Source organism: Dendrobium catenatum, unplaced genomic scaffold (genome assembly GCF_001605985.2).
Source record: "Dendrobium catenatum unplaced genomic scaffold, ASM160598v2 fragScaff_scaffold_822, whole genome shotgun sequence".
Lineage (NCBI taxonomy): Eukaryota > Viridiplantae > Streptophyta > Magnoliopsida > Asparagales > Orchidaceae > Dendrobium > Dendrobium catenatum.
In genome coordinates, this window is record NW_021319284.1 from 704,325 (window position 1) to 717,787 (window position 13,463).

At 31.2% G+C, this 13,463-nt stretch overlaps 1 protein-coding gene across 1 annotated transcript; it reads right to left on the bottom strand.

The window, feature by feature from the left end:
• Window positions 1-1,087: 1,087 nt before the first annotated feature.
• On the bottom strand, window positions 1,088-2,300 carry LOC110100119 (NAC domain-containing protein 83). Its single transcript, XM_020827537.2, has 3 exons — window positions 1,947-2,300; window positions 1,548-1,822; window positions 1,088-1,432 (listed from the first exon to the last, which is right to left on the bottom strand). Exons 1-3 carry the CDS (start codon window positions 2,125-2,127, stop codon window positions 1,229-1,231), a joined length of 660 nt encoding a protein of 219 aa, XP_020683196.1. The 5' UTR covers window positions 2,128-2,300; the 3' UTR covers window positions 1,088-1,228.
• Window positions 2,301-13,463: the final 11,163 nt, after the last annotated feature.

Consider the following 13,463-nt stretch of genomic DNA (forward strand, 5'->3'; position numbering starts at 1 on the left):
TACGAAGCTCATCCTTTGGTCGAGAGTTTTGGTTATCAACTAAGAGATTTTAGATTCAAATCTTGTGTATGTGATGTGTGTGTCAGTTTGCCTTAATTGGCCTAAATGCACCCCCAAAAAAAATTAGAAAAATTTTTATGAGCCGATTTTGTGAGCGCAAAAACTTTACCAAATGCATCATATTTGCATAATACTGTTAATTCAATCTTCTTTACACTCATGTTATTATTAAGATTATGAAGTGGAATCATTGTGAATTGGCTAATTAAGATTGAATTTCCTTTCTTTATCTTGTTTTAGGATGAAAGTTGGACACTTTAGGTTTCATTTGGGATGATTTTCTTGTTACTTCTTAAAGTAACTTTCACTAGTGAAAGCTGCTTTAAGAAGCTATAAAAAAGCCGCCCAAACGAAGCCTTAGTCTTACTTACCGAGTTATCGTTCCTAGAATGGTTAACAATCAACAAGAAATTTGAACTTTGCTAACTAATCACACGAAAAATTTTGTGTTGAGATATGCAGATGCAAGAAAATATTAGGAGGGTCTTCAAAATCTTTGATCTGTGCTGATATTTTAAATTACTCTAATATAAATTTAAGGATTTTGAAGGTTTTGTGTTTCTGCACCTGACAAATATTTTTCCTCAATTCACATGGAGAGCAACAAGGATGCAAAGTGTTTTTTCATGATTGTGATTGCCACCTCCCACCTTTCAAATCAAAATCTAGTGCAGATCTCCTTAGCTAAAGGTGGGTGCCAATACAGGGACCCATGTGGCTCTTATTCTTCTGTTTCCTCTTAAAAAGCATCTATTTCATATACCACATGGAGAAGTTGCGTCTTATCTTTCTCCTTTCCTTCTTTTTTTTTTTTTTTTTTTAATTCTATGAAGTGCCTTATCTCTTCTTTCTCTCCTCTTGTCTCCACATCTTTTTTTTTTTTTTTTATCAGCAAAGGGCTCTTTACTCCTAAAACCATTTTCCTTTTGGTCTTACTGTTGTAATTATTATATCATTTCCTTTTCAATTTCAGACTTTGGTCATCTGAGTTTTAGATTGCTTGCACAATGATGTTATCTTCAGAACAGAAGTCAAACTGGTTGTTAATGTTATTAAGATGAAATGTCTCAAAGTTGATTCAATTTATGATTTCTCTGAAATTGAAACTTTGATATAAAGTGCACATGAGCTGAAGATATTAGACTTAAATAGGCTAAGCAGTAGGAATTTAGCTCATAGCTTCTTCTCCATTAACAGACTCTTCTTCATCAGAGAGATCTTCGGTTATGCAGCTAGAAGAAGAAGAAGAAGAAGATGTTGCAGGAATCTGAAGGTTTTCTTCATGCCTTGAGTTCCGCACCCTCAATTTCATGCTTCTTCTCTTCACAAAGATTTGACAAACTACCCACTCTTTGCTTGAAGCAATCAAACTCTGCAACCATGAAAGAGTATAATATTAAAAAAAAGGCAGTTTGAAGAAAGAATTATTATCCTATAAACATCCTAAACTAAATGAAAATTTAGCTCAGCTAGTAATTAGAACTTACTTGGGTTGAGCTCTTCAGAAGTTCATTGTTGGAGAGGCTGTACTGATTCATGATCCAATCTGTTTTTGATCCATGAGGAGACTTCCCTCTGTAAAAGACCATGACTTGTTTCAAACCAACTAATTCGTTTCCATGAGAAGAAGCCAAGACTGGTTTCTCCTTCCCCATGGATTTCCAGTAGCCCAACCTTGCTTTCTGGTAGGATACTCTCCCTTTTTTTTGTTCACTCTTACTCTCCCTAAGATAGAAGAAATATTTCTCCCCACCAGAGCCACCTAAGTTTATAACAACAGAACCGCCCAAATGTACTTTAATTCATGATGTTCAAACTATAAGACTGAAACTAAGACAGACACCATCATGCTCATAAAATAACGAAATCTTTCTCCAAAAACTTACAGGGTAAATCCCAAGGGTTCAGTTTCCCGAGATCAATCTCGGGAATGATGGCGGCCGGCAAGGGGAAGGAGAAGGCCTTCCTTCTCAGGTACTGAACAACAAGCTCTTCTTCAGTAGGATGGAATCTGAAACCAGGGGGCAGCCTGACCAGACCATGCTGCATAAACTCTTTTCTCTCCATTTCTATCTCCACAAGGTAATTAAGCTTCTCTACTTGGTCTCTCCACAGAGGCCCAAATTGGATAGCTTAACAGAATTCATAATCCATTTTTGATGGAGCTGAGAGAAGGAAAGGGACTGAAGGAAGAAGAGAATAGGGAAGTGGATGTGAGTAATTGCATGAGAGGGGGGGGAAAGGAGAGGTTCTTTATAAGAAAAGGGCAAGGGAGAAAGGAAGAGCTGTGATTGAACATAGTGGCGTAAGCTACACTCAAGCAAGGAAGCCGCTTTCTTTCTATCTTCACTTCTTTTGGCAACTATGCGAGGGTAATGGAGGATATTTAGGCCAATGCGTTGGAGTTTTTTGCATGAAAGTTTAGAAATGGGCGAATGTCATCTTCTTCAAACTTGGCAGAGCAAGGAAGGAACTTTTGTCATATAAAACCGTTCATTTTGACTTGAAGAGACACTCATGTGAACGGTAATTGATGCGTGATTAATGTGGGATTAACCCTTAACCCCAAGCAAAAGCTATAAGAGAATCGTTTCTTTTTTCTTGTAACTGTTGCTTCTTTAAGGAGGTGAATTTCTCTTGGGAGGTAACTTGTATATTTTAGCTAACTATTAGCTGCTTCTTGAATTTTAGACACATTTTCATACTGTGCAGTAACGGTAAATTATGTCTTGGAAGGACAGCGACCTGTTCTTATTTTTCTTTGATGAGAAAGACATTGTTCCCTTTAGAGAAGAAAATATATATATAGAAAAGTTTGATTTCCTGGACGGCACATGAAGTACTGTAACAATGGTAGACAATATTCTTATAGATGTAAAATTAATTTATTCAATGAAAATTTTGATATAAGAGTTTTTTTTTTTTCCTTAAAAATCGCAAAGAAAGCAGATTAATGATCTTGTGTCGTTAGAATGAATTTTTGAGCATCAATGATCAAAGTTCTACCAAAGTGACTAAGGCTTCTTTTGGGACTGTCTTTTTATTGCATCTTAAAATATAATTTTAGTACAAAAATTTTTATATTTATACTAAAATTTTGTTTCAAGAAGCAATAAAAAGCCATCACACAAAAGTTTTAATTTTTGTACTAAAAAGCCTCTTTAAGAAGCAATAAGAAAGCCGTTCGTTTGGGAAAGCTTTCTTGATACTTAATTCGAAAGCAACTTTCTAGTACAAAAATTTCTACACCAAGAATTTTTTATATTAAAATGTTGCTTTAGAAATTAGTAAGAAAGTCTCAAAAGAAGCATAAAATTAAAAAAAAAAATGTACATTGAAGAATTGATAAGGAAACAATGAGCTCTGAATAATAGCTATGTTACATTAATGATCAATGTTATAATATTTATATGAGCTTATGTTAGATTTGGGATTACTACAAAAGATGATCAAGAAGAACTGCTTTAAGACTTTTGCTATCAGAATATTACATAATTTTGATAGTTAAGATCTCTCTAATAAACTAAGTAAAAAGGTATAAAAAATGGAAGCAATTTTAGAAGATAGCGAACTTGGAATTCGTTGCAGAAAAATTGAGTACATGCATAGTATTTGGTACTTTCAGAGAAATATTGATTGTGAAATTGAGAATTTCCTATAGTTTCTGCTAGATGAACATTTTTTTTATTAAGATATGGTAGATAAGTACCTTAAGTCTATTATATTAAAGAAAAGAAATATAGATGAAAATGAATATTCAAAAATATTAGCACCCACAAAGTTAAATAGATGATGACATAGAGTTGAGCTTGATCCTAAAATTGGTTTACCTAAGAACACAATGAAGAAGATAGGGAAACTATTGCAAACACACAAAAAGTTTCTACTCAAAGCTTTTAAAAAGTTTGACACAAAACCAGCTTATATCCACTACCATCAAAATAGCATTCTACTACTCCATACCTTATTTTCTCCATGAGCTAACAAGAAAAGTATCAAATGCACACTCTCCTAAATGGTGTAGTGGAACCCGAAAATTTTCGCACAAACACAAGTACTCCAAGTCTTGGTATAAAGAATGAATACAAGAAAGATTACAAGATTAATAAGAACTAAAAATGAATCAAATTAATCTTATGATGTTTACTTGATGTAGATTGCAATCTTGGTTACTAAAAAAAAAATTGCAATCTTGGAATCCTATAAGGTGAGGTAGGCATGTGACTTTCAAACTTGGATCAAACTTTTAACCTTAGAGACAAATTTCAATTCATAAATATTGAGAAAGAGCGAGGATTTTATGATGGAAGATTTTATAATCAAAGCCAAATTTTTTGGAGTATTTTTTTGGTTAAATTTAGTTTTCTTTTATAAGCTAAAATTCCTCTAAAGGTTTAACCTCCAATTGCTAAAGTAGTCATAGATATTGATGTTAGTTGATTGTCATTACTTTTAATTAGCTTGGTACTAGGCAATCAAGTAGGTGATAGGGTCCTGGTGCTAAGGCAATTAGCCCATGAGGTTAAATCTCAAGTAGGCGTGATATAGCAAAAAAGGAAAATTTTAAAGAATTATAGTAATAGAAACTAATAAACTGAAAACATAAATATATAAATTTATTTATCAAAGTGAGTTCAACTGATCCAATTGAATGATCATTAAGTTAGCTAATTTAAACTTGATGCACTCCAAGGAGAGGGATTGTCCAAAAAGGACCTATAATATCTTGAGGGATGATACCAAAGGTATGTATCTTATAGAATTTGAAGCGATAGCGCAAATGGAACGATAATATATAACTCTATATTATCCATAAATGGGGAGTGAAGGAATTGTCCTAAGAAATACATTCCATTTATAACTATAGGAAAATAAGCATATATAATAGACTCAATATACCTTGACCGAAAAAAGAAAGTATTGCTTTGGATCTATTTAAAATTAGAAGGACCTGCATATAGTAAGTCTTATATCAACACTCATAGATGAAGAATTTCCTAAATGTAATGCTTATAAAAGTATTATATATTCTTCACCTCTAGGCATGTTACCTATATCGATGCACTAGTTCTAACACACGGCTTTTGATAGTTTGATGTGTTATTTCAAGTTATCGATGAAATGAATATTTATTTAATAATTATGTGGGAAGATTGCTCTTCCAAGGATTAAAATTGGTATTATTTTACTTTATCTTTGAGGAAAAAATATTTTTGATGAGCTTATCTGAATGTTCAAAAGCATTCAAAACATCACATGCAATTGTAGCAATTGTAGAAAAATTATTGCAAGTGTTTGAAATGTGATAAACAATGACAATGGAATGGAAGTAGAAAAAAAAAATATTAAACATTCTAGATCACCTAGTCAAGTTTCTAACTTTCTACTCCCTTGGCTTTGACCATAACATATTAAAGAATAGGTAGAAAAGCATTATAGGATTTTTTTTTAATAAGATTGGGTCAATTCATTGACAACATTACTGTAATATTTATTAAATAATTTGAAATAATCCTAGAATGCTTATGGATCAATAAAATCAATACTATACAAATCATTAGAAAAATCTACAAGAATTTAAGACAAAAGAGAAGTGCGTGTTTACCGGTGTGTATGCTTGTTTGCATAGAATGAACATTATGGTAATATAAACCACACATTTTTGCAAATCCTTAAAAATTAAATTTAAATTTGTGTTCTTAGAATTACAAGCTAAATGACCAAAATAACGAGACTTAGTTAATCTAGCTTAGGATAACATAAAATTATGCAAGGTAATTCTAGGAATAAAATCTTAAAATTATACTATTTACATCAATATTCTTTCCCATTGTTTTGAAGTTAATTTTTTAATTAGATTTTCCTTTTATGATTAAAAATATGAAAAATTAGAAGTATTTAGGACTTTAAAAGACCCCAAGAGAATGTATTAGGTTGAATGTGTCCAAGTTGACATACTAAGCTAAATAAAATTATTTAAAATAATTTAAGACAATGATTTTATAGGAACTTAAGTGACCATATATAACTTTGTTTATCACCTATAAAAAATAGATTAAGCTTACCTTCCCCTTAATTTTGCACTAAGAAAAAACATGAAAAATAATCAAAGCAATATATATTTTAAAGGGGATGGATAATTGTTGGTTGACATGCCAAAGGTGAGACTAAAATTAAACCTAAGAGAGGAATGAAAATGAAAAGTTTGAGGCCATATGTGATGAGAGAAACCAAATTAAAAGTTTTTATTCTTTAACTTAATGATTTAGGTTGCATCAAGCAACTAGTCATCATGTAAGCAAGTGATTGATGCTTTGGACCGAGCTCAATGTTATCAGTTGGCAATTAACTAGCACTAAGATGACATGTTGTTGAGTTGATGAAAAGTTTTGGCAATTGGGTGTCAAGCAAACAAGTCATCAAGTTAATTAGAAGATACATTAGGATGAGATGGAAATGTACCTTTGATTGTGGTAAGCTTTTGGTCTATGTATTGGATAATTAGGATTGCTTTTTATAGTTTTTGATGAAGTGGCTAAGAGCTATATGATATAGAAAATTAATGTGTTATATAGTTTTGTAGTTTTTTCTAGCCTCCTAACCCTGTTGACAAGATCTTCCTTTTACTAAGATCTATAGTTCACCTATAAGTAGCCCAAGTTTTATTTAAGAGGCTCTCTAAACTACCATGAGGCAATAAGTAGAGGGAGACTCATTGAATGCAAGACACTATGATGTCTTTGGTGTGGTTGAGAAAATCATTAATGTAGTGGTGGTTAGAGGATCTTGGAGGAGGAATGCTAGACTTGTTTGTAGTGGAATGTGATAGACATGTGTAATATTATGGTGTGGTTGTTGGTTAATTAGGATTATGTTTTAAAGTTTTTGATGGTGTGGCCAAGAGCTATATGATGTAGAGACTTTATTTTGTGGATTTGTTACGAGAAGACGTACCAAGTATCATTATTTAAAGCCTCAAATGAAAAGGCAATGAGGTTAGGTAGAGTTTAGAAAGCTTTAGAGGGGCTATATATGAGGTCAAGAGCTTTGAGGAGGAGACAAGTTTTATCTATACTTTATAATAAAAAGATAATTTTAGAAGCAATATTTTAACGTTTTTGTTTTTGGTAGAGTTGTTGAAGGATACGGGGTTTTCTTATGCTATTATAGAGGCACATACTCACACAAACATAGAGAAGAAGGAAACTAGGGTTAGGTATATGACTATTTGGAATAGAGAAAGGAGATAATTATTCTAAGTAGAACTAGTAACTAACAATTAATTAAAGTTTTTAAAGATCAGGCTACCAAGTTATTAATAATTTGCTAACCAAAAAATGTAAATTTCAATTATTTATCTTATGCTTCAAAAGAATATATATTACATGGTGATTTTAATTATCATAAAAATAAGATTACATGGAATTATTTCATGGAAGTTTATCAAAGTTATTTATGTAAAGATTTTTAATTCAATTAATTATAATCCTTTTAACTACTTTATATGTAAATTAAACTAATTTTGGAAGGCCTTTACATAAATTTCATCACATTTTGCTTGCATAATAAGGTTGGGGGCCTAGTATGCCATTTGGAAGGTATAATAATTGCCTTGAAATTTGGATGCACCAGAATTCTTTAAGGAAGAAGTTGACAAAGCTTGATTGAAATACTTATAGTTTCACTTTTGTGATTATACAAATGAGGATGTTCTTTAAATTTGATGTCGTGCTTTAGCAAGTAATATACAGGGGGTGTTCAAATGAGGCTGCATATTTTTCAAATGACTAAAAGATGTAAGGTAAAAATATTTTTATATTTTATTTTAGATAATTAGTAATAGTAACAAAAAATAAATGCATTTTTCTATTTTTTCTTGATGAATTATAAAATAAGAACAATTAATGAAACAATTCAATGATAAATACTTGTAAGATTATTTTAAAAGAGCTCATGAAAAATAAATAATATTTCTCTAACAACAAAATTTTAAATAGAGAATAACATAAGGTATTGAGAAGAAGAAGACCTTTGGTGTTATCTCATATGTTCTCTCTCTATATGTTTTCTCTAACTTTTTTAAGTAAAACAGATCGAATTCTTTTTGGTTGATTATATGAAATGATTAATATCATATCATATTGATAATTGATTGTATATTGTGATATATATTGTATAGTGGAATAAGTTTAAATTTGAATAATTATTGTAAAGAAAATTTGATTTGATTTTTTTTATTAAGATAGTTATGCTAATCGTTTATAGTTTGATGTATATTATTTTGTATAATTAATTGAGAAGTGAATTATCTTGATTAATACATTAATCATATTATAATTATACCAAAGTAAGTTTAATTATTAAATATGTTGTATAATATATATTACAATGTTAATCTCCATATCTTATTAAACTTATTCAAACTTTTAAAATCAAATCAAACTTGATTATGTAGTTTGACCACAAATTTAATAATTTTCATATATAAATGATCTTATAGTATAATGCATGATGATACTATATGATATTATCAATTATAATTTTTTTTTTTTACTATGAATTTTATTTATGCTCAGTTCTCTCATGTGTATGTTTATCATCTTGGATTCTTGGCAATCTCAACACCTAAAAATATAATAATATATGATTCAAAAAAGTAGAAAATCACTTAGAGGGTCTTAAAGCACTAATCTTAAAATCTCATAGGCTAACTTGAATTACTCAAAGTATGGGCTTCCTTTTAGACATTTGATTCTGAGAGTTCTTATCATATATATAAATTTTCCTTCCAACTTATAGTTGGTATTATAGTACTCATACCTACAAAAAATGAATTTAATTATATTGTTATCTCATATTATATTATATTTATCATCGAAACATTTTATTATAAAGTTAAGCTCATGGAATTAATGTAAAGAAGTGACTAGATGATGAAAAAGACACTGTAATAAAAAAAATAATAAATGTTGTAAATAAAAAAAATTGATATGAAATATATGATCCAAAAATTTTAATCATTTGTGAATAGAACAGTGAATTTTAGTAGCAATAGACCTAGTGATGGGATTGTGACTTTTGGTGATCAAGTCATTAATATGAGTACACATTTTAGATATCTTGGATCTATTGTTCAGAGTAATGGTGAAATTGATGGGGATATTATCAACAGAATTTTTGTTGGATGGTTGAAGTGGAGGAATGCATCGGGCTTATTGTGCGATAAAAAGTCCCCCTCAAACTTAAGGGAAAATTCTATAAGATGGTGGTAAGACCTGCAATGCTTTATGGCATCAAATGTTGGCCATTAAAAGAGAAGAATAATACTAAGTTAAGTGTTGCAGAGATGAGGATGCTTAGATGGATGAGTGGCTTGACCCTTAGAGATAGGATACAAAATGAACATATATGTGAAAAGGTTGGAGTAGCTCCAGTGAAAGATAAGATTAGAAAGAGTCGCCTTAGATAGTTTGGTCACATTAAACAGAGGCCTTCTGATGACCCGATTAAAAAAGTTGAGGTATTAGATTTGACTTATGTTAAGAAAGGTAGAGATAGACCTAAAAAGTCTTGGTTAGAAAATATTAAAAATGATCTTTCTTTATTAGATTTAAATGAGAATTTGGGTTTTAACCGGACACAATGGCGAAAAAGGATTCATGTAGTTGACCCCACGTAATGGGACAAATGCTTGATCTTGTTGTTGTTGTTGTTGTTGTTGTTGTTGTTGTTGTGAATAGCACAGTGCACAAGTAATAATAAGCAAATAAACTCAAAAGAAAAGAAAATAAGTATATAAAATTTAAATGTTTTTAGCTTCCAAATCATATTACATAGTTTGTAAGGTAGGTAATTAATGTGGAACACACCTATACTTTATATGAGATACTCAAGTGGTTAATGAAGGTTGTTGGTTTAATGGTATATAAGGGTAGTAATGGAGAACAATATTTGAATGAAAACTAGTTATAACATCAATTTTCTATAATGCATGCCACAACCATATTATAAATGTAAAAAGTTAACTAGCAAATTAAAAATTTAAAAGAAAATGGTGAAAGTGATTACCCACTAGTGGAAAAAAGTGTTGTCATTTATTGAAGCTAAAATTTGAATCCTTATTGAATTTTCTTATTTCTCAATCCTTTTCTTTGAGGTGAACTATGATAAAAGTTGATATAATGATGGATGGACTTTTCAATGGAAGGATGGAGGTGTGCATTTAGTGTGACCTAATGCTAAGACCACTTGAAGAGGTTCAATTATGGATAGAATCCTTCCCAAGGTCCCTAAGTAAGTGAGGAATATGATGGTAGAGTTAATTTGTTGGTGAAGGATAAGAATGTAATAGGGGTAAACTAGGGTTTGGACCAAGAAATCTTATGAGAGTTAGACTGACTTTATATGATGAGAACTCTCTAAATACTCATCCAAAAATCATGAAATCACTTATAGAAGTTATGAGACAGAGCATAGTTTCGATCTAAAAAATTTCATAATTTTAAAAATTAATAGGATTTTTTTAGATTTGAGAAGAGATTATGTACAAAAAAAACTAAAGTCTGACTATTTTTAGAGCAAGGTTTTATGCATTATGAACACAAACTTTTGTTAGGGAACTTTAGTGAAAGGAGGATGTGTTATGAATAAGCAAGAATTTTTTCAAATTTTCTAGGTTAGGGGCTTCATGTTACTCTTGGTGATGAGTCCTTTATGCTATGTTACAATTTCCTAGATTGATCTATTCTAGCTGGACCCTTCCTATCATCCTCTATTTATTATTAATTTCCTTATATGACACCAGTATTTTTTATTTCTTATGGTATATTTGGAATTTATTAAATCTATTAAAAGATCCATTGGATTGAAATAAATGTGAATCATTATTGAATTTGCTTATTGCTCCATCCTTTTCTTTGAGGTGAATTATGATAAAAGTTAATATAATGATGGATGGACTTTCAGTGGAAGGATGGAGGTGTGCATTCAGTGTGACCTAATGCTAAGACCACTTGAAGAGGTTCAATTATGTTGAGAATCCTTCCCAAGTCCCTAAGTAAGTGAGGAATATAATGGTAGAATTAATTTGGTGGTGAAGGATAAGAATGTAATAGGGGTCAACCTAGGGTTTGGACCAAGAAATCTTGGGAGAGTTAGATTGACTTTATATGATGAGAACTCTCTAAATACTCATCCAAAAATCATGAAATCACTTATAGAAGTTATGAGACAGAGCATAGTTTTGATCAAAAAATTTCATAATTTTAAAAATTAATAGATTTTTTTAGAATTGGGAAGAGATTATGTACAGAAAAACTAAAGTCTGACTATTTTTTTAGAGCATGGCTTTATGCATTACGAACACAAACTTTTGTTAGGGAACTTTAGTGAAAGTACTAGGAAGTGAAAGGAGGATGTGTTATGAATAACTACGAAGTTTTTCAAATTTTCTATGTTAGGGACTTCATGTTACTCTTGGTGATGAGTCATTTATGCTAAGCTACAATTTTCTATATTAATCCATTTTAGCTGGACCCTTCCTATCATCATCTATTTCTTATTAATTTCTTAGTATGAGACCAGTATTTTTTATTTCTTATGGTATATTTGGAATGTATTAAATCTATTAAAAGATCCATTGGATAGAAATAATTATGTGATTTGTGTAGCACCTAGATTAAGGAGTGAACCTACTACTAGGATGTAGACTAAGACAAAAATACTAAGAAAAATTGAACCAATTACAAGGAGCCAAATAAAGAAGGCCTATGACAATTTCATGCTATTTTCATTTTCCTATATATTTTCATTTTATTTGTGTTGTAGTTATGTTGTAGTAAATATTGACTGCACTAATGTGTACTTGACTGCACCTAAATGGCTTTGTGTGAGTGTGAGTGGGTGATTTGGCAAGCCAAGTGAGTGAGTGAAATAGTTTTGTTGACTTTGTCAACATGTGTGGATGGCCAAGGGGGAAGAAGGGAGTAGCTATGGTGGTTACCACCATATGTGGTCGGTCCGTATGCCCTCTCAAACTCCCCAATGTGAATTTCCTTCTTATGTGTGTATTTAAGATTTCATTTGTAAATTAATAATGGTTTTTGTTGTGTGAAGAGACTTCTAAAATTGAAGGAGAAGGCTTGATGGCTTGATCCAAGGGAGAAAGCTTGGTGGCTTGATCCATGGACATTATTTGGTGATCATATTTATTAGCACTTTATTTTGATGAGTTTTGTGTGTTATCATTAATGTGTATTTTACTCGAATTCTTGTAATTTATGTGGAATATTTAAGTGTTTTTTAATATTGATTTTGCAATTTTTATAAAAAAAAAAATTCCAACCCTTTTCTTCCTCTAAATATCCACTTAAAGTGACCGGTCAACAGTAAGAAAGTACCAAACCTAATTAGATTCTCTTGACCATTTGGTGGGTCAAACCTTCTCCAAAACTTCTACAAATTTTTGGTATTGATCTAACACTTTATATATCAATTTCCCCATAGTTTTCACCCTTTATTCCACTATTTTATTTGGCCAAAAATCCTAAACCCCGTTTTCTATTTTTCATTGTTTTCTCTTTAGCCCAATCACTTTAAAATTATCCACTTTAAAAAAAATCTAAAATTATTAGAATTGGTGGAAACTTTTTTTAGGATGCCTAATATTATTTCCAACTGGAATTTCTAAAATCCGCCAAGTATTTTAGGTTCTAAATTTTTTTCCTATAATTGTTCATTTATGGGTACGTAGACTTGACCTTGATTGAGTCTAGGGCAAAATTACCAAACTAAGCTCTACAAATCAACAACATCTACTCTGAATCAATACATTACATTATTTTAAGCATCCCCTAACAAACTTCAAGAATATCCCATGACAACAACAAGAATGTTAAAGAACAAATAGTGGTCTAGAAGTGTAAAAATGATTGGGGTCTTCATGGTTTAGTTAAGTGTGGTACTTAAAGGGGGTGGCTAAAATTAAGAATGAAAAAAGCATGGCCCTTAGAGAATAGAAGACTTAAATATCTATCACAAGCGCTCTCCGTTTGGGGGTGAGAGAGAAAACAAAAGTCTGATTAAGGTCGTGAGTTGCGAGAGAGGAGCAAAGGGGAAAACGATGTAGGCTGTTTGGTCGAGGGAAAGCAAATCGTATTGGGGCGGCCTCCATTTGAGCATGTGCACACGGAAGAGAAATCTGCTCGAGGCCGTGAGTCACGAGAGAGGAGCGTAGGGAAAATGAATGTGGTGATGTGTAGAGATATAAAGGAAAAAATAAATTAGAGGTTTGGAGCTAATTCAAGATGAGCATAAAGATAGATTTTTCTTTTTTGGAGTGGAGGAGACTTAAGAGAGAAGCTATTTATCATGATAGGGGTTATGGAGTTGCAAAAATTATTAAT

Bases quoted from the DNA above. Each gene is read 5' to 3' on its own strand.
- LOC110100119 (XM_020827537.2), bottom strand. From the start codon at position 2,127: ATGGAGAGAAAAGAGTTTATGCAGCATGGTCTGGTCAGGCTGCCCCCT. The intron at 1,823-1,946 runs GTAAGTTTTTGG...TTATAAACTTAG, and splicing joins GAACCCTTGGGATTTACCCT to GTGGCTCTGGTGGGGAGAAA. The intron at 1,433-1,547 runs GTAAGTTCTAAT...TCATGGTTGCAG, and splicing joins TTCTGAAGAGCTCAACCCAA to AGTTTGATTGCTTCAAGCAA.